The following is a 24,709-nucleotide window of genomic DNA, read 5'->3' on the forward strand; positions in this document are numbered from 1 at the left end:
GTATCCATGCTTGTATTTGCAGTGCCACAAGTTTGTAATATAATTGGTGCTTCTATCATGAATTAATTAATATGGCCCCAATTAACATAAATATATTGTCTGCATAATTTTAAATGTTATTATTTTAAACATTTATTTCCCCCAAAATAAACCTTTAACTAATGATACAATCATCAATGTTTTTTGTTATTCATTTGTGACAAAGTAATACATATGTTTAATGTGGCTCTTTATTATGTTCTATCTGGACAGATACCTTGGAATAAGTGTATACTGGGTACAATATTTATTCAGATTGCCACTGTTTGAGCCATAAATATCTATGACAAATTTAGACCTCTTTCAAGCATCTATGTCTTAAAATATTTAATGATTTCAGATTAATGAGGAGAGAACTTCACCAGAGAGAACTACATTAAAAAGTCATATACTTAGAATATATTTTATGGAGTACAATTTAGATACAATTAATTTGATTATAAAATAAATAAAATAAAGTTTATTAATGTCATTGAAAAGCACAATATTGTATTTAAGTGTTTATGATTTATATACTGTATACTTTTGTTTGTGTTTGTATGTTTTTAATACTTTTTTTTATTTCTAACTAGTAGAATTGATAGCTCAAATCTGGACTTTCGATTACATTTTCATGTATGAGCTGACAAGCCAGCTCATATACAGTATTAATTACTTTTACTATATACTGTATACTCAACCAGCCAGTGAAATTTTTCTGCTGAATGTGGGTAATCATTAGTTATTGTCCAAAAGGCAATTGTAAGAAATTACAGTTATTTATGTGATGGGACAAACATCCATAAATAAACCACTTTATTTGTGAAATAGACCCTTTTGGTCTAGTTAGACAATTATTAAAATAAAAGTCTACAAAGGAATTCAGTGTTAGGAGGGAAATGATTATGGTACTAAAGAGAAATTGTTGCTTCATAAATTTCGATTAAAGTTTTTTTTAGCTTCAGATGACTTTTATATTTATATATTCTTTGGTATTCTAACCCTCTTCACAATTCAGGTTAGTTTGCAGCTTAATGTGTAGAACAATCAGTTTCAAAGGGAATAATGTTTATTTTGCACTTATGCTGTAAGTCTACCTACATTTTTTGTTATTTGAGAATTTTTTCAAAAGTTATTTCAGAGGGCTTCATTTTTGTTAGCATACTGTTTTTAATTATGTATATTTTTATTTTATAGATGTAACATGGAAAAACTTTAAAAGTTAGAAAACAAACACTTTTCAAGTTTTCATGAATTATTTTCAAACTTACTGTACAGTAGTATATGCAGTTAGTAAGCTCCTACAAAATGACAGCAAATGTTTATATATACACACATACCTGTATTTGTTTTTTTGAGATTCAAGAGCATTATAGAGCCAAGAGCAATGCTATGATTTTTTTATTTTATGACTTAACAATAATAACAAAATATAATAATAATAGCAGTTGTTGTTGGTGTTGTACAACAATAGTGGTTACCTGCATTTTTGCCTGCAAGCAATTCAGTCAGATCTGAATGAGAATATAGGACATAAAGGAAAAAGACAATTTGGGAGTTTAGGAAGCAAAATGGTAGAGAAGCATATCCCATGTCAGAATGTGTAAAGTTACGTATATGAGGACTCTGGTTTATGTCCCATACCCTAGATGGGATACTGCTATGAACTAAAACAATTGTGTACTTCCTATGAGCTAAAATATGATCCACATGTCTAAGAAAAGTGTCACCAAATCCAAAAATTCGGAATTATAAGCAAATTTAAAGTATTAGCATAGACAGTTCACGGTCTAACTTAAAAATAATTATATGTAAATTTTATATAAAAAAATATTGTTCATCAATATTTAAAAAAAATACATTGTATATCCTTTCCTTAATGAGTCCACAATTTTGTGCAGTGTAAATGATTCCAATATTATTCCATGTAGGCAAATGTATAATACAATATTAGATTCTTCTTTAACAAAAAAATATATATGCTAAAATCAATGAAGTTCCATTGAAAAATACACCCAAATGTGTTATTTTACAGTTACACTCAGATGGGTGAAAGGAATTAATAGCATAGAAACTCCTCTAGAAGAACTGGGTAAGCGGTTTAAAACAGCTTACTCAATCCCTTCTTATAAATAATTTTTCCTTCTAATTTAAATTTGAAAGTAACCACAGTGCAGAAACAGAATCTGTACAGCTGAAAGTCCTGGATCATCTTGAAAAAGACTTACAGTTACAGCCAATGGCGGCTCCAGAGGTGGGCTGCAGCGCAGTCCAAGATTCAAATAGGGGAACCACACCAACTGCCACCCCAAATGCTGCCAAACATCACCGGCCGGGGCTCTCTGGCAGTTGGTATGGCTCCCCTATTTGAATTTTGGACTGTGCTGCAGACCCACCTTTGGAGCCACCACTGGTTACAGCTGAAGTGCATGGGTGGCTGAATCTTGATCAGCTGCAGAGACCCAAACAAAAAAGGGAGGACAGCTAGACAAAGAAGACTGTGAAATTAAATTGAGGACTCTTTCAAGATATATTGTGGGTTTTCTAGGAATATTGATGGACAATTTTTTTTAATTACTTGTATTATAATGGTTTTTGAGTTGTCATGTGAAGCACTTATGCCAACAAAATCCATGATGGGAAATGTATATTTGTTGATCATAGAATTGGCCATAACATAGAATTCCAAACTCTGGCATCTAGAGCAGGATATTACTTTGTATTAAAAAGGGACAGGGGAGCAATTTATTACGTGGCACATTTTGGCCACTGGATTTAAAGGAGAAATAATATTAAATACTAAGCCAGGTGTGTTGAAAGTGAAACCACCAAACATATGGCGCCTTTGAAACATTCCATATAGTTAATTTACCCCATAGACTCAAAAGACAGAATATAAAATACTGATGAAGCCAATGTGCAGTACAATTTTGGGTAACAGTTTAGAAAATGGGCGTCCTGGACTTGGAGAGAACACAGAGAATAGCAAATAAATCCACTAAGGGTTTCAAATATCTCAGAGTACATACCCACTAATGTTTAGATGCATTTTTTAAATATAGTGGAAAAAAATGTCAAACTCATCTTGTATATACTTTTATAGTCTTTGCAATGACGGATATGGAACAATTAAATTTGGAAAGAATTCTACCATAAAACAACTGAATGCAACGTAAATACAAACACCAAAGATTTCTAAGGTGAGACCCAGTTACATGCATTTTACGAATGTTAAAAGAAGCATATAACACTCATTTTAGAAACACCAGTGTGTACGTACCATTATGTGGAAAGACTGACAAAGCTAGATTTATTTACAGAAGAAAAGACATTTCTTTGGAGATATGATCACTGTACAGTATATAAACATATTCAGAGTCTGGATAGAGGTCTCTGGCAACCGATGCAGTATCAGGTCTCTGCAGAGAACACTAGGTCACCCCTTGTGGGCAGGAGAGAATAGATTTAATCTTCAGTGGCGAAGAGGGTTCTTTATAGTGAAAACAGTGAATCTTTGGAATCCACAAAAACTCATATTGGCAGACAAATTAGACAGATTAAAGAAAGGATAAGACAGAACAAAGAATACAGGGTTACTGCCATTAGATGATTGCATATTGTAGAGAGTATATCCCGGTAGAAGTACGAGTGCTGATATGGAGTCAGGAATTAAGTATTAACCCTATCCCTACCACTCTCCCCCCCTAACCCTCCCTTAGTGGTGCCTAACCATAACCTCCCCCCTAATGCCTAAGCCTAACCTCCCCCCTAGTACCTAACCCTAACCTCCCCCCTAGTGCCTAAGCCTAACCTCCCCCCTAGTACCTAAGCCTAACCTCCCCCTAGTGCCTAAGCCTAACCTCCCCCCTAGTACCTAAGCCTAACCTCCCCCCAGAGGTGCCTAAACCTAACGCCCCCTCCCCGCACCCTAAACCTAACCCTCCCTGGGGTGTGCCTAGCCATAACCTCCCCTCCCCTAGACACTAACCCCCCCTCTTCCCCTAACCTATCCCTCCCGGCATGGTGCCACATCCTAACCCTCCCGACGTGGTGCCTAACCCTAAGACCCCTGGGAGTCCCTAAACCTAACTCTTCCCCCCATGGCTAACAGCTCCCAATGCCTGACTTACCTAAGTTTGGTATGCCAGGTGTCGGGATGTCGGGGCTAATGATAGCCATTGGTATTTAGACGTCTATCTTTAGTCCCATGCCGGGCTTTCACTGTCGGGAAGCCGGCAGGCAGTATTTTGACCGCTGGCTTCCTGACTACATCCCATTCTCAGACCTACATAAAACACACAGTAGATGTTTGCAGTATCAGATCTCTGTGCTGGGACAATGCTTGACATGCCAGTAGCTAGAGCATACAGTATTGCTAGACTCGGGTGTGGGACTCACAGTTACTCACCTGGCTGGGGAAACCTGCGGAGGACAGCCTGCCCAGTACAGTCACTGACACTGGTGGTGTCCTGCCTCCCAGCAGTTACATCCAGGTCTGTCTCTCAGCGCATATGTCAGGCAGAGACCTGGCAGTGAGGGCGGGTCACGGGGGGGCTGTTAATAGCTGGGGATGCAGCTGGTAAGACCCGCGGCCACCACTGGTGCCATATAGAATTAAAATAACTCTTTGAGAGACATCCTTCATTGTTTTGTTAAGCGGCCTCAGTGGCGCCCTCCAGGTGCTGGCGCCCTAGGCAGCTGGCTAATGATAGCATCGGCCCAATACTTACTGCTTCACAGTCTCCAGAGTGCTGCAGTGGTAGGGCAGCAAAAATCACAGGGAAAATGGTGGCCATTTTTCCTGTGACTTGTGCATGCACAGTAGAGGTGTCCCCATTTTCCCAGAGACCCGCGAATGTGCAGTAGATTCTAGTATTCAGACAGAATCCAACTGCACTGCCAGAGAGATGGGGGCTTACATGGAGGCTTTACACGGGCCACCTCCTCTCTTAAAACGCCCTTACCTTGTGCCCAGGGGGCCAGGATAGTGATCAAACGGTGTGTGTAGAGTAGAAGCAGCCAAAGCACAGCAAATGCATAGAGAAGCAAAATGTACCCCAAGATAGCCACCTAACATTTGCAAAAGGGATAACTTATAGGTATTTGATCCCTGCTGCAAGTCTCAAGCTAAAGATGAAGTGCACCATGGGCTGTGTCAGACTCGCTGAATGGCTAAGACACGCCCAATTATGTAAATACAGTTTAACTGAAATGGCTGTGGATTAATAGTAGAATTACAATGTACTGAACAAAGTCATGATTCCTACTGTTGCTATGTTTAATAGTGTAAACTTAAAAATATATATATATATATATATTTGTGTCTTGTTTCGATTTGTTTTTAATAGGCCCTATGCAACTTGGATACTTATTATCTAAACTTTCCCTTCTTTTACTGTAATTGGGGCCTGATTCAGATCCACATGCTAATGACATCGCAGTTGCGATTTTCCACAGAACGCAATAGTGAAAACATGCTAATGACCCACTTGCCGTCCAAGGCTAAGAGGCACCCACTGAAAGCATCTCGTATCTGCCACTCATGCGTTCTACGCTTTAACTAGTATTAGAAAACAAAAGTTACCATACATAGCAGCTGATTTAAAAGTCGGACGCATCTCTTTTCACGGACACACATAGCGAGATTTAGCAAACAGTACATGCGCAGAAGTGAGTTTACACATATTTGCATATCTATGGAAAATTCTGAGCCAGGCGGATCTTTGCCGGAACTCGCTTTAAACTGGGCGTTTTGGGCTGGGAACTGTGCAGCGACCATGCGATGGCACATAACTGTTCTGTCTAGTGGGATGTGTACTGGGCATGTCCTGGGAATGTCATAGGTGTACAGTTGAAATTCCGTGCTGCTCTGTGCTTATGGAGAAGGGAGGCCTGTTTCAGACAGATCTCTTGTACCAAGCATGGGGCTGATGCAAGTGCCAATACCAATACGAATGGCTGCAGCTGTGGACAAAATAAAAGTGGGAGGAGCGGCTTCCCGTCTGACGCCGCACGGATCCTCGCATTAGCCCTACGGAAATTCACATAAGCATAAGGTAGTAAATCAGGCTTCTGCGGCATCAAATCCAATGGGATGCCGGCACTCGGGATCCCAGCAGTCAGAATCCCGACGCCGGCATTCCGACAGGGCTAGTTCCTGACACCCGTCAGTCGGTATCCTACTCTTTCCCCTCTCCCTACCCCTAAACCTCCCGCCCCGGTGCCTAAACCTAATCCTCCCCCCTTAGTGGCTAACTCTCTCCCTTATGCCCAACACTAACCCCTAACTCTCCCAGAAACCCTGCTACTTACCTTTGGGATGCCGGTGCCGATATTCTGACAGGTGTTGGGATTCCGACGCCAGTATTCTAAGCACCGGCATCCACTTGCTGGGATACTGACTATATCCCATTTGTACATTCATTAAAAATACACATGCCAATTTTCTGAGCAAGTTACAAATATTGTATGCAGCAAAGTAGCAGATCTATAAATAACAAGTTCCACCACTCAACAGATCAGAGCATTGCTCAGTCAGAATCCAACCTTGTTTGCCCAGAGTGGTATGATCCAGACAAACCCATTCAGGAGTTCTTGTCTGCATTTAAGAATTGAGTCCTACTGCACCCTATAGCCAGCTGTCCAGAGGCCAAAACGCTCTAAAAGAGTCGGGACAACAAAACTGAGGAACAGAAAGGAGTTGCCAGTACGACTTGGGTATATCAATTTCTGTAGGAGTTTTATTGTCTGGCTCTTCGTTATTATTACCACTTGCCATTAAATATTGGTAATCTTAAAATAGGTGTACACTTATACGACTGATTGGTAAGCTATACCCACTTACTAATTGGGTGCTCAATATGTCTGGGCTGACATCTCAACTGGGCAAGCATTTAAGTTTGCCCACCCAGTTGTGATGTCAGTGTCGGTGGCCCCTCAGCCAGTGTATGGTGGGTCAGCAGGTTGCCCATACACATGCATTGACTGTGCTACAGGGATGACCTGATGCACCTGCTGATGAACTTGTGATATATCGTTCGTCGACAAGTGTGTACCCAGCATAATTTTAGTGACTGTTCCCAAATCCCAAGCAAAGATGGCAAAGGAGGTCACAGAGGGTTTCATTTAATTTGTCCTGTAGGCCACAACTTTCAACATCCCTGATCGATGCTGGCCAATGAGACCACACCTTTATCTACACAAGCCTCACCCTGCAGTCACCTGTATAGTCCCACAGTCGGTCTAAGTCATTACCCATATTATTAGGTAAATGCCCCTTTTTTCTACAGCAAAGAATAAACTACAGTAGAAGTTTGCTGTTATTAGTGGCAGATTATAGAGTGTATTGTTTCCTTATGACTGATGATAGTGACCAAATACCTATCCTTACTTTTCAATGTGCTAACATGTAGTTGAACAGACCTGACCCAGGTCGGATGTCCCAGGTCCACGACCCTGCTCGGTACCAGGGTTATTCCCGGGCCCCATCCGGGTCACCTATAGAGTGAAGGTTGTGAACGGTGCAACCCGTGTTTTTAGAGCTGGGTTGCACTGAAACACTTGATTGGCTGTTTAGGTCGCTTGCAGATTACCTCATCTGCAGGTGCCAGAGTACATGACGGTGGGGCAGACGCTGATTCTGACACCATGGCTCACTGGAGTGAAGATGAGATGCCCTTCACTTTACAGTTTTCATGAGCTCATTACTGTGAGCCAAAAAAAAGCGTCCCCCTTTCAATGACTCACACTGAATGCCAGGGCAGACACTGTGAACACTGTGAACGGGGTCGACCCAGGAACGTCTCAAGTCCAAGGTGTAGTGTGAAAGGGGGTCCCTAACTCAACATGATGAAGCTGTGTTCAAAAACTTGGGTCGGAGCCATGTCAGAGCCCCGGCTCTTGTCTGAAAGTGGCATTATTCAAACAAAAAGCAACTATTGTGCCATCCATATGGTGACTGCCACTGGTGTGAGGGCACTGTACGCTGCTGTTAGCTTGGTCAATCATTATCATTTTCTTGTGGATCATAATCTATTATAGGGTATTACTTAATAGCACTTTTGGGCCTCACAGCTTTCCAGAAGACGTGATTGCTCAGTTTGATAACAATATCTTCACAAACAGTGCAGCCCTGGAAGATTCATATTGAATATAGGACTAGGAGAGGTACCCCTGACTGATCAGCTGACCTGGTGACCTTAGCACTAGAGGTTAGGGAGAAACCTCTGTACTGACAGCATAATACAAGGAAACATTCCATGCATGCAGAGCTGAATGGAGGCAGACTGAGCAGTAACATGAGAAGGTATTGCAGAGAATATAGTAGATTCATTCATGACCGTGCAAATACTTCAAGCGAGGCAAATGTGTAGAACAGATTCATGAGGTTATTTAAATATTACAGAAACAGACAAACTATGAGATTACATAATGATGCTGCAAAAGGTTTGCTATTTCTATTATTACTGTTATTATTTCATTCATCTTTTGTATATTTGCAAAACTATTTTCAGAATAATAAAATCTAGACGTTTAGGCATCATGCCAGAAGAATTAGTTTTCTTTCTGTTTTTCATGACAAAATTTAAATACACATCATAGGTACAACTGACCTTGCTAAAAGTCATATTTGGGAAAAGTCATATTTTTCTTCATCCTTACCTGTGCCATGACACCGCCTAAGCCAGTAAGAGGGTCCCCACCACTCGCTGTCCCCGTGGTCCATGTGATCTCCGCATAATTGAACATGGCAAAGCTTGATGTCCCGTCTGAAATCAGCAGAGCTTGAAATGTATTCACCTAACAATATAATTAAAGTATGATGAAAAGCCCCTCTATCTTCCCCTACCATCTTTTCAAGACTGGCGGTGACATTGAGACACAAAATCCACAGAACAATAAGCATATATGATTATTTTACAGTCAAGAAAAAGCCATTGGGATGCCGGGCTGGCACTCTTTTGTGATGAGTCTTTGCTAGCAGCTAAAATAAAGCTGCATTTAGCATAATGGGATAAAAAAATTCTCATTGTTATAGGTTAATTAATTAATCATTTTGTTATTAAATTAATCTATTTTTCATAATAACTTAGCTCTTTGAAGTGGGAGCAACAGTCATGTAGTACACATTTCAGATTTAAGGTTGGTTAGAACACTAAATCTATGCTAACATATGTTAGCATAGAAACAATGACATTCTGCAGTCCAAAGTTGGTAAATTTCATACATAATAATAATAATAATAATAATAATAATAATAATAATAATAATAATAATAATAATAACTGCATTCCTGGCAAAATCACTTTAAATAAATAGTTTTTTAAGAGTTTAAAAAGCATTATCTGTAAGAGAGAATGTCAACGTGATTTGTGGTATTACAGGAGTGGTGCTGCTCCCTCCGTAGAAGGTGACTTCATCCCATGTAACCAGGAAGACCCAGGTGGCCGTGAAGGAGGAGAGATTTCTGAAGTGCTTCCTGATTTCCTTAGTGGCACTTTTCAGGATGTCACTATCTGTGGTTTCCCGGTAGTAGATTTCCCCTCTTATTCCATTGTGAACATCTGCCCAAAAAGGAGCAATGAATGCGCGACCATCAGATAGTGGGAAAGCTTCCGGAGTGAACTGGCTGACAAGAACATTGAAGGAGATCACTCCATTGTTGTTAACCTAGGAAAAAGCAAAGGAAAGTCGTTGAGCAAGCCACATTCACAGAAGAGTCCGATAACGCTATTGCCAATTGCAGATCCTGCTATGCGTAAAGTAGAAATTGTTCTTTTGTGGGTGGTCTACTAAGACCTCTGTGTTCTTCTTTAAGAATAATCCTTGTGCCTCGGATGAGTGATGGTACCCAGAAAATATATAATTGTAAATATTGTGTACATTTTGTGAATCGAATTTGATGTTTATACGCACTTGAGGAAACAGTCCTCAGACCATGAAACGCATCGCTAGGTAGACTGGAATATTTTTGGTATCCATTCACTCCTATCCACTTTATTACCATTAATCTTCCTTTTCCTCTTTTTAAATTTGATTTTATCATTTTCTTTGTAATCAGATGTTCCCTATGGTGCTTATTCATGGAAGATTAACATTTTATTCAGACCACCACACTATTAGTCCTGGTCTACTTCTGTTCAGGAAAGGGATGTTTTTTATTTAGTTTACACAATGACAAGCAAGAACCCATTTCAGCTGTAAAAAACACCTCTTTTTTGGGGGTATTTTTTTTCTTTTGAGTTACCCTGCAGTTTGTGTAATTACTGGGTAGTGTATCTGGTGCCTCGTATTTTGTTTTATTAAAAAATAATATAAGATGGCGACTTCCATTGGATCACTTTCGAAAATTGCAGTTTGCAGTGATTTTCTGGTGATATTGCTTTGGAACATCTGGTGACTTTAAAAAAATCACTCCATAAATTTGCACAAATCAACGCTTGATACATTACCCCCATACGTGTGTATTCCTACTACCTAGCATGTATTGCTGTATAGGAACTGGGAAATATTTATTTATTTAGTTTGACATAATTACTTTGTGTTTTCATGCTGTAAACATCACTTTGTAATATATTAAAGAGAATACCACTTAAGGAAAGCGTTATGATTGCTCCTAGATCCATTACTAGAAAATATCTTCAGCGAACACTAAATTATTGCCAAAAGACCGGAGGAAAAGAAACTTGGTGATGCTCAACTGAAACACAACATTCTCGGCCACTTGACCATGTGCACATAATTATATGCGTACATTGGCCCTGATTCAGAGCCGGACGCTCTGACCAGAGCGCTCGCTGTGAATCAGGGCCCACCTCCATTAATATGGAGCGTCCTCCTGGACACTTGTATAGCTGTGGGTCACCACCCACAGCATATACGAGCGTGCAAAATGATGGTCGCGATGGTCTTGACCATCGCGACTATCGGAACTGCGAGTAAAAGCCTGCGGTTGGGTTTCTCAACCGCAAGGCCAGGAGTGATTTTGGCTCTATCAGAGCCAAAATCACTCCCACTGACATCACTAGTGATGTCAGTGGGGCCGGCTTCAGACGGTAGGCGTTCCCTTGGGAATGCCTCCGTCTGGCAGGCACGCCCCCGGCACGCCCACCAAAGGGGGCGTGCTGTCAGTCACCATCGACAGCACGCCCCCTTTGATGAGACACTCCGAGCGAAGGAAAGTCCTTCGCTCGTCGGGTCTCGCGTATGCGCACGACGGAGCTCCCTCCATCGTGCGCATGCGCAGTGGGGAACATCGACCCACTTGCGAGCGTACTGCCGCTCGCGAGTGGGTCTGAATGACCCCCTTTGTCATCTGTGTCCTCCAATGAACAATGAATGTTTTATCTGCTTATAATTTTCCACATGTGGTGAGAAAACGATGGCCGATTACTGGATAGATTTCCTTGAGAGTGGAAGTACGGGCCCTGCTGCTAGCATATAGTACTCTTCCCACAGTGTTTGTTATGTCACATTAAGTGACACAAGGCATTGCTAATCTCCAAATGGTCAACACCAATGCTTAGTTTTGTCTAAACTTGACATACATCTAATTAGTATGTAACTTTAACCACTTAACTGGTGTGGTCTCATGGGATGTTACCGCAGCCAGCTGGGCCATGCCGTCCTGTTGAGTCCCCCAACTTTTAAAAAGGCAATGATGTAGCATTCTGTTACCGCTGACATCACTGCCGGAATCATACCCCAGAATGCCGTGCGAGCAGCAACCTGGAATGCATGTGCCGAGGGCCAAAGTGCTAGGAGAAGAACTTATCTCTCCCCCCCTCCTGAGCAGCATTTGGCTGATCTCAGTAAGTGCAGAATCAACTGCGGCAGAGGTGAGTGACCATCAGTACCCCCTACACACTCTCAGCTGCGCTCTTCATGCTGGGGCTCATGGGGATGGCGGTAAGTCCCATGGGGGGAGGGGTGTGTGACTCTATTTGTACTGGTTGTGGGGCCCAATTAAAAAAAATTGGGGGATGAAGGGATTTTAAATTAGTTAGAAACTGGCACCGGTCACTGGGAGGAGGAATAAAAGTAAGCGCATTTTGTATGTGCCACATTAAAATGATTAGCTGGTTTAATAATAAGGTATTTCCCTATAAAGAACTATGGCCCTCATTCAGAGGCAGTCGCAAGAAGCGATCGCTCTCTCTGAATGAGGGCGGCCGCTTCTTCTTTTTAGTGCAGCCTCAGGGTCGCTAGCTAAGCTGTGGGTTACCACCCACAGCTTAGCAATTGACCAGGTTGATGGTCGCGATGGTCAAGACCATTAGGGCTTGCGACGATACCCTAAGGTTGGGTCTCGGCAACCGCAAGCCCCAGTTGCTGATGTCAGTGTGGCTGCCCACAAAATGGCAGGCGTTCGCTTGGGAACCCTCCGCCCCGCCTACAAAACGGGCCGAGCTGTTGATCAACTTCGACAGCCGGCCCTTTTGTAGTGAGATCCGGAGCGAGAGAATTTCTCTCTCACTCCGGGGCTTGCACACGCGCAGTGCGACCGCTGAGTGTGCGCAGGGCCTTAACATTGACCCGGTTGCAATCGCTCAGCGCTTGCGACTGGGTCTGAATGAGGTCCTATGTATTTCAGTGTCCTCTCACTTTCACTATACAGTCTCATTTGTCAACATACAGCCAATATGCCTCAACATTGCCTACAAAAAGCCATATCATCTCATATACCCCATAATGCTCCATATACGCGTAGCTCAGGCTACTCCACCCCAACTCCTTACTACCTGACCCCACTCTTCACACATAGTTAATTCAGTAAATGTTATCCCTTCTGCTGAACTGGTTGGAAGTCAGTGGGAAGTACCTTCTTCTCTGCACTGAGGAATCAGTCACAGTGCTGTCAGTGTATAACCCACATGTGCTATGTTAACTGGTGACCTGAGTTCACTGTATGATAATGTCATGTTACTACTATGCCAAGCCATACATCACATGGGGGGGGGGGGGGGGAGTTTGCAAACAGCCTGCAAGTGTGACTTCCTCCATTGCCGTTCCTGATCATCAAAGAACATCTGTGAATGTATGTTTAAGAACATTTACATTCTCAGTGGCATTGGTCAATGCTTTATCAGTTAGAGCAGGGGTGGGGAACCTCAGGCCCGGGGGCCATACAAGGCCCCCGGAGTCATTTGGTCTGACCCTCTGAGCTTTTTTCTGCTAGCCTCATCCTAGAATGGCACCCTGCAGCCAGAATCTATGCAGCATTGCAGCCTGGAGCGTCCTTAGGATGCTTCAGACGGTCACATCGCTGCCCTTACAGCTCCCCGGAGCATCCTGAAGATGCTCTGGGCATTGCTGTAATCACCTGCGATTGTGGCCCCACCCCCATGTGATGTCACACAGAGGGGGCGCGGCCTGCACCAGGCCCGCAAATAATGTTCTTTATATGAAAATGGCCCTCGGCAGAAAAAAGGTTCCCCACCCCTGAGTTAGAGGTTGTACTGTGAGTGCCTGTATTAGAGTTTTCTGTGCTCAAGATCTCATAAGTATCCCCTATTCATTTTTCCCTGGTTACAGTATAGAAAACAGATAATATATATAGATAGATAGATAGATAGATAGATAGATAGATAGATAGATAGATAGATAGATCTCTGCCCTTTTTTCTTAATATGAATTATACCGGTGTAAATTAAATTAACCACAAGACATGTATAAAAATAGCTTGTTCAGATCCAACCTATTTAAAGGGCCAATAAAACACAAAGAGACCAGTACGGCAGATTGTCCCAAATAAACCATGTCATAGTTAAATATGGCAGAGTCCAATAAACCATCCAACCAAGAAGACTACTGACAATAATACATGGAATTTTACCATTATTGGTCATGACTATCAATGCATTTGGAAGATGACCACTATATGCCTGTCCTTGCAGTTGTCCTAGTTTGCCACCAACCAGCACCAAAGAGACACCCACTTTAGTGACACATTTTAACAATGATCCTGTTGCTCAGTGCTGGGCAGGAGAAAGCCCAGCATGCAATAGGCTACAATAGCCTTACTAGCATAGTTCCAGATGAAGGCTCCTGCTCAATAAATGTATTTAAATAAACTTTCCTGTTTTCTGTTTGCACAAGTGCCCAGGAAGGTGGGATCATTCTGTATAGAAAATAGCAAACATTGCAAAAAAACGATTGTGCAGGGTTGCACTAAACAACAGATTATCACTGTTACCCTTCATGGTAGAGCTTATTAAAATAAACTTTTAAATGCACAATATCCAGATGACTCATCTTGTTGCAATTATTGCTTACTGCAAGCACAACTTTCAACATTTCAGGCAGCCACAAAGGGACACTTAAAATATGTTACAGCAGAAGATGATATAAAAATGTGTTTTTCTATACATTTATATATAAATATAGATATTTGCATACAAATTCAACTATTGCAAAAAACGTAAAGCACAATAATATTACACAGATAGATATTATTATATGAGAGAAGCAGAGACTTTTCTGAACCAAAGGAAAATGTATCCAAGAAAATATATAAATCAGATCCAAGAGAGGGGCAATTTAGAAGAAAAAGTAGGTAGGGGTATTTGGGTTCAAAAGACGGACCGTTTCCTGTGATAAAATGCTCAACTCATTGTCAAGCTTGATAAAATTCCAATATTTTTTACATGTTCATTTTAATAATCAAGTTATAAAGCATAAGAAACAAGTGGATACAATATGAAATTACAATTTGTAACAATCATTAGCACATGCGTAAATATTCCCATAGCTGGATAGATAGGTTTAATAGGATTGATATTTGTAACATTCTTATCTACATCACTGCAAGTTATTGTCCTACATTATCAGCTATTGTAGACACAGACAAGATCCCTGTAGTGGCATTTTCTAGGCGTATATGGATACAAATCTAATCAATTTCCTAGGACAGTGGTTCCCAAACTGGGTGCCCTGGCACCCTGGGGTGCCTCAGGGCACTTGCAGGGGTGCCGCAGTTTAGTGGTCCAGTACCAAATAAAATTATATTTAGTCAGTGTGATAGGCAAAACCAGTGCTAATTACTGCCAATCCAAAATTGTGTGGACAGAAAGAAATACAGCCCTGTCAACCACCACATAACTGATCCTAAGGGTGACATAACAGCACAATTTACTTTATGTCATTGTTGCTGAATTTCTCAAAAATAAACTTTTGGCCCAGGGGTGCCGTGAAAAAAATGCTGATACTCTAGGGCACCGTGATTTCGAAAAAGTTTGGGAACCACTGTTCTAGGACATACTCTTAAAATGACCAAATTTTGACCAACTCGCTGTTTTTGACCTCACACTCAGTACGCAGATCTGGATGAAAATTTCTTTCTTGTTAAAATATGAATACAATAGTAGTGATTGTAAAATGACTGATCGTAAACTGCACACATTGATCCAAATGTTTCAGAGACTGTTACCGATAGAAAACTGTACTATATGGCTTCACAAATGACTTTACAGACAATTTGTTTATTTTTTATTATTTCAAAAATGTATAATAAAATTGGACACCAGTCAGCTCTTTACTGGCCAGTACTATGTGTTATTTAGGATTTGTATGTATTTTTGAGAATATTACTAGGTGACTTTACTGGGAATAGTAATAGGCTTCTAGTAGAAAGCATCAGCGAGATTTGGACACTATATTTAAAGCAGCAATTTTTTAAAAGGCGAAACCAACCTGGTACTTTAAATATAGCGGCTAAATTGCAGAAATCTGGCAGCTGCCTGCAGCTTGCAGACTATTACATATACCCCTTTTTGTTGGATCAACGTGCCCTTGGCCAAAAAAATTAAGACAATGCAATATCTCAAATTTCTAGAGAAATTACTATCCTAACATCACTAGATTAGTAATTACTTACATAGAGTGCCCTATATGGGACACCAAAGAATATAAAAGGAAGGGACAATTTAATTTCTGAGGAACTCCCATCATCCACTTTTGGAGTTTTAGTGTCGTTCTGCCAGAATGGGAACAATATTGACTTTGACTGAGCTGTGAAGAAATGAGAAACAATTTAGCAAATACATGTACAGTGGGAATATACTGTATTAGAGATACAGTACATAGGCTCATTTAGAGTTGGCAGCATTCATGATAAAAGAGCACTTAGACATACTTACCTAGTCTCCCGGGAACATCTGGGAGACTCCAGAACGTCAGTTGGCTTTCCCTGACACCCAGAAAAAAATAAGCAAGTCTATCAGAGGGCCAGGGGCGGCTCCAGGGGGAGCTGTGCCCGATGCAAGACGGTAATACGTCATTTAGGCCACGCCCCCTAAATTACGTTATTTGGGGGTGTGCCCGTTAATGTCAGGCTGAGGGCGCGCCCAGCATTACATCAGTAGCTGGGCTGCCCCCAGCTCTCTTTCTGCACTGAATGAATGCTGCGCGCATGCACACGGCAACCAATCCTCTTCTCCGGGGCCGGCAGCTGTGTGGCGGTGGAATGGCAGGGCAGTGCCCAAAAACGGGACTGCCCCGCTGAAATCGGGAATTGCTGGGAGGGGTTTGGCCTCTATGGGGTGGCGCCCCTGTTCGACCGCACTGGTCGAACATGCCTCGAGCCGGCCCTGCATAGGGCCAGGGCCGGATCTACCCATACGCATGGTACACAGCTGAGTAGGGTGCCACATAGTGGAGAGCGCCTCAGCTGTGACCATGCGGGCTGTGGGCAGACTGTGTCTCTGTGACACAGCTGCACCGCATGTGTAGCGCTGACCGGAAGGAGTTCAGTCAGCACTACACAGTGACAAACACACAGCCGCCGGCACCGGCAGCTGTGTGTTTGTTTTAATTAGCAGCCAATGAGAGTCTCTCCCATAATGCAGAGCGGCCCGGCCCAGGATGATGGACTGAGGAGCCGATGGCGGCGGCGGGAGCAGGAGACGGAGCGGGGATTCAGGTGTTCATTTTTATAACATGTGTGTCTACTCAGGGGGGAGGGTCAAAGGGGGGACTACTACTAGGGGCATTACAAGGGGGTGGCTACTACTGGGGGCACTGCATAGGGGGGAGGAACCTCCACTGGGGGCACAACAAGGGGGGCACTACTACTAGGGGCACAACAAGGGGATGGCTACTACTGGGGGCACTGCATAGGGGGGGAACCTCTACTGGAGGACTACTACAAGGGGGGACCACTACAAGGGGGGGACTACCACTGGGGACACTGCATAGGGGGACCACTACTGGGGGCACTATATAAAGGGCAATACTGGGGGTACTGCATGGGGGGGGGACTACAACTGGGGCCACTGTTTAAAGGGCACTGCATAAGGGATACCACTATTGGGGGCAATGCATGGGGGGAACTACTACTGGGGGCACTATATAAGGGGCACTGCATAGGGGGTACCACTACTGGGGGCACTACATAGGGGGACTACTACTGGCGGCACTATATAAGGGGATTACTACTGGGGGCACAAGGGGCACTGCACAGGGGGGACCACTACTGTGGACACTGTAAAAGGGGCACTGCATAGGGGGGCGCCAAAAAATATACTCGCTTACCAAAAAATTTGGGTTAGGGCCGGCCCTGCATAGGACCCCCACATCCGCCCAGTGCTGTCCTCTTCCCGAATGAAGTGGGCGGTCCAGGCAACTTGATGATGCAATTCACACTGAATCACATCATCAAGGCCCCACCCCCGCTTTACAATGCCCCCCCGCACCACCCATCTTGCTGCACCACGCTCCAGGACCTTCCACCTGACTGCCTTCTCCTGGAGGGGACAGCCAGGATGTCAGCAACTATTAGTTACATTTTTATTTTGGTCTGCACATATCTTATTATAAGTGCAGTACGTAATAAACACACTTTGTGTTGGTATCACAATATGCTTTATACATATACTCATGTGACAGTATCCTGAAGACAACTGTTACAATGTGGCTGATTGAGGTTATACCCTCTGTGGTTTGTAACCACTACTAATCAGTACAGAGCAGCTTTCAGCCCCATGCTGAGCAAGTTAGGTCTGGATCAGGGGCGCATCTATACTTTGGCCAGGATGGCACTTGCCAGGGGGCGCCACCTGGCAGTGCCACCATAGCAATAGATGCGCTCTGCAGTGCTGTGGACAGATAGGTTATGGTGTGCTGGGCACCCGCTGGAAAGGATAGGTAGGTAGAGTGCGGGTGACCACAGCCACACTGAGCACAGAATGCTGACCTGGCCGCTGCTGCAAGTTTTGTTTGCCGGGTGCCCGCTGCGGTGTATATCAGCGACACACCCGGCTGTCCTCACTTGCTGCTGTGAGGGTTGTGTATATAGATCCCCTTCAGTAGGTACATCTACGGAAGGGGATCTGTCCACAACCCTGCTGTGAGCTCTGCTCTGCCTCCCTCGGCTCCCGCATGGTGCAGTGACTCATCTCCCAGTGCAAGGGATCGAGGAGCTGTTCGGCGCGGCACAGCACTATGAGGTTACAGGTCAGTCTCTTCTTGTTAGTGTTGGCAGGGTAGGGGGTGGTGGTGTGTGTGTGTTATTAACAGGTCAGTGACAGTCTCTTGTTAGTGTTGGTTGGATGGGGGGGTGTTTGTTTGTGTTAACAGTTCAGTCTCTTGTGTGTGTGTTTGTAAGTATGTTGTGTGTATGTTATGTGTGTGTGCATGTATGCTGTGTGTGGTTGTAAGCATGTCATGTCTGTATGTTATGTGTGTATGTATGCTGTGTGTGGTTGTAAGCATGTCATGTGTGTATGTTATGTGTGTATGTATGCTGTGTGTGTTTGTAAGCATGTCATGTGTGTATGTTATGTGTGTATGTATGCTTGGAAGTATGTCATGTGTGTATGTATGCTGTGTGTGTGTTTGCAAGCATGTTATGCGTGTATGTTATGTGTGTATGTATGCTGTTTGTGTTTGTAAGCATGTTGTCTGTATGTCTATATATAATATATATATATATATAATTATTGAACCCCCCCCCACTGTGTGGTAGGGGAAAATGCAAGAGAGAGGGGGGGGGCGCTGTCTCTTAGCTTGCCAGGGGCTCTCAGACCCCTAGATACGCCCCTGGTCTGGATGACATTATAACAGGGAGACGCCCCATGCTGTTGGCTTCTATGTTATAGAGTCATCAGCCCATGTTATAGCATAGTGCTGGCACTGGTTTTTACCTAGTGATCCTTTGTTGTTCCTTTACATGCAAATAGCACCAACAGCCCAGGCTATGAGGCGAGAGCGCTCTTTGGGAGAAGGGGAAGCATGTTATTGTATTTATTATTACTATTATTTGTCTTTTTTGTTTTTACAGCAAAGGTTTATAATCAGCAGCAACATAGAGACGTATTCAATTTGAGCCGAGCCGCGATACTTTTTCGCGGCCCAGACTTTCCGCCTACTTCGCCTGTTTTGTATGCGGAAAAGTATTGCGGCCGTGCACGCTTTACCCCGTATTCAATTTGAAAGTACGCGAAAACGGGACCCGGCAAAACTTGAACAGGCGGAAAGTACTGTCAGATTTGGAGAAATGAGCCTGACACCCCCCAAATGATGCTCTGACATGGGGGTTCCCTATTGTACCTCCCGATTTGGCTTGCTGAAGGTATTTGGTGTTTTTAAACAGGCTCAATAGCTGCTAAATAGTGTTTTTCTATACATGGTGCAGAATAGTATTCAGGAGGATTTTTTCCAGAAAATAACTTATCCCAGCAAATTTGGGGTACTTGAAAATGGGGGTCAGAATATTTAAAAGTTGCTAAAGTGAAGCTGAAATAATCATGAAAAATCCACTTGCCGCAAGCCCCTGCAATAAAAAAACACCTGGGGCATACTTGGGGACCCCCCCAGAGTCTAGTTCGCTATTTTTTAACTTTGTACACCAACTTTTTTTTTTCGCCCCCTTTTTCAAAGTGATTTTTTTGGGTGTCCTTAAGCGTTTTTTCATTTTTTTTGACACAGATTACCTTTGGGAGACTGTCTGAAGACTGCAGGGGGGTTCCCGCAGCGTTGCACCCCAAAACCCCAATTCTGCACTTTTGTCCGCCTGCTATTAATAGGCAAAACTTTTTCACCTAGTACATTGCATTGACTTTCCGCCTAGGTGAAAAGTCTTTCAAATTGAATACGGGGTGAAACCAGAACAGGCAAAAATTACATCATCAGCGAAAAAGTATCGCGGATCCGGAGTTTTCACCTCAAATTGAATACGGGCCTTAGACCTTTACTCCCACCATAGAGACAACAGGCGCAGCATGGACATAAAGATCTGCATTTTCCATGTGCATTCGAAGATCCAAAAATCATATTTTGCTCTTAAAAATGGGTCTTGCGGCCTTCTCTAAATGACCCCTATATACCTTATCCTGTAGCTTTGCTTATAATGATACTAGAGTACACTGAGGAGTTACATGAGCTGCAGAAATTTGACATATCTTCTAATAATCTTATCATTTCTGTATTGAATATTATCTTTGAATTGATTTATAGATAACGGCATAGTTTAAAGGATAATTCCACTGAAAACTGCAAAAAAATTATTTTGCTTAATTAAAATCATTAAGCTGGAAATAGACTTGTGGCCACAATCAGCAGTTGTCAATACTCACACATTACTGTTACTGCTATTTGTCTGACACACTGGGCGGAATTCAATTCTCTCCAGCCCCTATTGCGCCCGACGGAGCTATTCTATTCTTGCTCCTGTTGGGCGCGATCAGCTGCCAAGCGCTACATTTCAGCTCGCAGCCCCTGGGGGATGAGAGCTGAAATGTGCGAAAAGTGACATGTTTGGGCGCCCAAACATCACTTTTCGCGATCACGCCCAGCACTTTGGTCGGGTTTAGCTGCTTTACGCGGCTAAACCTGACCTCTATGGGCGCGATCAGCGTGAAATTCTGGCACAATTGAATAGCGGCCCACGATCACCTGTCACTTTAGACGGGAGATGCGGGCCGTGAAATCAATTGAATTCCGCCCAATGTCTGTACATATAAAGCTGAAGAGTGATAAAAATGATGTCATTATATTGGAATGTAATGACAGTTGGGTAAGCTCTGAGCCCTCTCACCAGTGTCAGAGATAACATGTCGGCATGTCGGGTTCCACATACCTTTGTCCCCATTCTGCTTGTCAATACTCTGCACAGGGGCCCATTTATCAATGAGTTTTATCATACGCAACAAGATTTAAAGCTCATTGCGTATGATAAATGGTGCTCCAGCCAATCAGCTCCCAACTGCCATTTTTCAAACAGATGACAGTTGGGAGCTGATTGGCTGGAGAACTATTATCATATGCAACAAGTTTTATCACTCATTGCATATGGTAAAACTCATTGATAAATGAGTCCCTGAATGTCGAGATACTGTACTCGACCCACCCATCTTGCACTGCAATCTCACAAGTGGTCACACAAAGGGGCTGACACAGAGTTGAATGTACGCCAGTTTGCATAACATATCTCGCGTTCATTCAATATGCACATGGTTCAGAAAATGAGCATGCACAACTGGGATAATCCAATGTTTTCTGATACATAGAGAGGAGAGGCATCACATAGGCAAAATGCTGTAAGAGCGAGTACATACGCCCAGGGCCGGATTGAGGGCCACATGGGCCTGGAGCTGAAAATGACCAAGGGCCTATTATGAGAAGAGAGGAGGTGTGACCAGTGCCATGTGGGCATGTACCCACTATACTCTCAGACCCAATGTCTCCCTAAACATGTAAAAGAAGTAAAATACTTAATTTTGTTAGGTAAATAGAAATACAATTTTTTCATACTTATGATTTATGGCCGACTGTGTGGAGAGCAGATGGCCAGTCAACATCATGTTGTCATGACGATGGGCCTATTTTTATGTGAAGGCCTGGAGCTCCATCCACCCCATTGTTAATCTGGCCCTGCATATGCCTATTAGGAGACGTATCTTGTGTGCCTAGCATATGACACTGATGGGGATGACTTGTAGTAAGCCAGCTGCATGTACTGACATGGACATGCATACACATCTGGAGATGCATACAGCTCCGCATATGTGCGAAAATCTGCTATGTTCCTCTGCTCTTAGCGTTTGAAAAATGGACACCTGGGACGCGATGCAGCAATGGGAGAAATGTAGTCAAACCCCGAAAATGCGGGTTTGACCAAGTTTTCTCATATGCACCGAGCCTCAGAATGCGATGCACTCTGTGGCTTGGATGTGGTGGGTAATACCATCATCAGCTGGGGTTACCCTATAGATGACTATGGGCTTCTATCAGGAGAGTGCTGTGAGAGGGATCCAATCGGATCCCTTCCAGCACCCCCCGCGGCACGTGTGTCATTTTGCGTATGCGCAGTATTACACCAGAGGAACTTCTGGGTCTTAGACCTGGAAGTCCCTCATTCACAAAGGACATGTCTTACAAAGAGAGCGGTCCTTTGGGCTTTCCTTCATGCATACCGCCGTTTGTAACGGGTTGGGTATGAAATCCCGACTGTCGGGATGCCGCTAGTCAGAATACCGACAGCGGCATCCCGATATCCAGAATACCGACACCCATAGGAGCGAACGGTAAGTATTTTCCTTACTTCGACCCTAACCCCTACCCTAACCCTCCCTTCCCGATGCCTAACACTAACCTCCCCCCCATAGTGCCCATGCCTAACCTCCCCACACCCTAAACCTAACACCCCCCTGTTGCCTAAACCTAACCCCCCCTCTAGTGCCTAAACCTTACCTCCACACCCTACTCCTAACACTCCCTCCCCGGTGCCTAACTCTAACCCTCCCCCTAGTGCCTAACCCTAACCCCGCTACCTAACCCTAAGTTCCACATAACACCCCGATACTTACCCTCGGGATGCCGACGGTTGGGATAATGGTGCCGGGATCCCACCCTGTCAGGATTTTGGCGCCGGTATTTAGACCTTCGGCATCCCGCACGCCGGGATGCCGACTACATCACGTTGGTAACGCCGGCAAGCATGCGAAGAGCGGCGGGATGCACAGCATCCTGAATGCGATGCCTCATGCATCCCACCCTAAGAATTTTTAAAATACTTAAAATTGGAATGAAAGCTGTATGTAAGTATAATATCAAAAATAAAGTTTTAAAAATATTACTGAAGAGTAAATGGAATTGATGTAAAATAAAAAATAAACCATTTTATGAGGATCATCTTAGTAGCTATGTAGTAATAGAGTTATAATTGGAGCAAAGGGACAGAAAGTACCATTTATGAAGATATTATGCAGAGAAATGTATAGACACGTTATTACTACATTTACGTATAATGAATGTTATATTTAAGCTGCATACCCACCTTGTAGCAAGCAGAATGCAGACCACAATCCCAGCAGAGATAAATAATTCATTCTGGAACAATAAACACCAGTTACTGAAAGGTTTTCACACTACTCATCAGGCTACAGTAACATAGAATATGGTTTATTTTAATGAATGTTTTCCATTGCCCTTAGTGTTGATGGGGTCACTGCAGATGTGATCAATGTCGGTACAAAGAATGGCACAACAAGCCTCCCAACATGGGGAATGAAATAGCAGGCGTATAATGTTTCCTACTCTGCCTGTTATAGCTTGAATTTGTCTGAATCACCAAATGAACATGGGGGACCAAGGACAAGGGCTTTGTTGAGTTTGACATTTGGAGACCTTTGGGAATGGTAAAGTTATAGCACTGTGCTCAAATTGTCACAGTACTCACAGAAGCAAATGCAGGAGAAACTACGAGTTCTATTTAATTGGATTACTAATTACGGTACCTGACAGATTTATATTAATAATAGATTATTTGAAAACCCAAAGCATTTGTTAGAGTAGACTCTTAAACATAATGTTAATATGTGACAGCTATAAATGCCTCATACTGAGAATGGGTCTTCTTTGGAGAGGTGCCCTCAGTAGCCGGGGCTGTAATTACCATATAGGGGAATGAGGCAGATGACTAAGGCAGCACTGTTCAGGGGCAACAACCGGCTTTTATTTTTGTTAAATTGCTTTTTTTTTCATTACATTTCTAGTAAAATTATTAAGAATAGAACTTTAGATAGGGAACTAAGGGGGAGATGTATCAAACCTTCGAAAGAGTGCAGAAGTGGACTAGCGGGATCAATTGCCCATATCCACCAATCAGATTATGCCTTTCATTTTATAGAGTGTACCTGATAAATGTTAGCTCAAAGCCGATTGGTTGCTAAGGAGCAACTTCTCCACTTGTCTACTTGTCCACTCTATAGAAGGTTTGATATATCTCACCCTATAAAATATGAGCACACAATTACAGTATACTCAGCCAGAGGATCACTACATGGATGAATCTTTAAGCACGCCTGTCAGTATGCCTCTGCTCCAGATACGATATTGGGAAAACATGCCAGAGCCGTAACTAGACTTTTTGGTGCCCTGTGCCAGAAAGAGCATTGGCGCCCCCCTCATTTTTCAAAGGGACATAATGCACCCAAAAAAGGGCCATGGCTTTATGGGGAAGGGCCAGGGAAGATATAGGAGAGGTCAGGAGATGCTGGGGATGAAATAAGAGGAATCTACAAGCAAGAATGATAATAAACAGAAATTTGTCAGGCCCAAACAGCGCCCCCTGACCTGTGGTGCCCTGTGCGATGGCACCGGCCGCACTACCCTAGCTACGGCCCTGAAACATGCCCTGTTTTATTGGTTATTTTCTGCAGGGTTGAGATCTGTCTTAGCGGTTTGATTTGAAATG

General features: G+C 43.2%; 1 protein-coding gene across 1 annotated transcript in view; it reads right to left on the minus strand.

Annotated features, from left to right (window-relative positions):
• Positions 1–24,709, minus strand: part of TECTA (tectorin alpha) — a 141,496-nt gene that overhangs the window by 94,675 nt on the left and 22,112 nt on the right. Inside the window, exons 3-5 of the mRNA XM_088458722.1 lie at positions 15,893–16,026; positions 9,400–9,687; positions 8,680–8,817 (exon numbers count right to left, since the gene is read on the minus strand). Coding sequence (XP_088314848.1) covers positions 8,680–8,817; positions 9,400–9,687; positions 15,893–16,026 — 560 coding nt within the window. The remainder of the gene's footprint in view (positions 1–8,679; positions 8,818–9,399; positions 9,688–15,892; positions 16,027–24,709) is intronic.

Source organism: Taudactylus pleione, unplaced genomic scaffold (genome assembly GCF_031769625.1).
Source record: "Taudactylus pleione unplaced genomic scaffold, aTauple2 ptg000848l, whole genome shotgun sequence".
Lineage (NCBI taxonomy): Eukaryota > Metazoa > Chordata > Amphibia > Anura > Myobatrachidae > Taudactylus > Taudactylus pleione.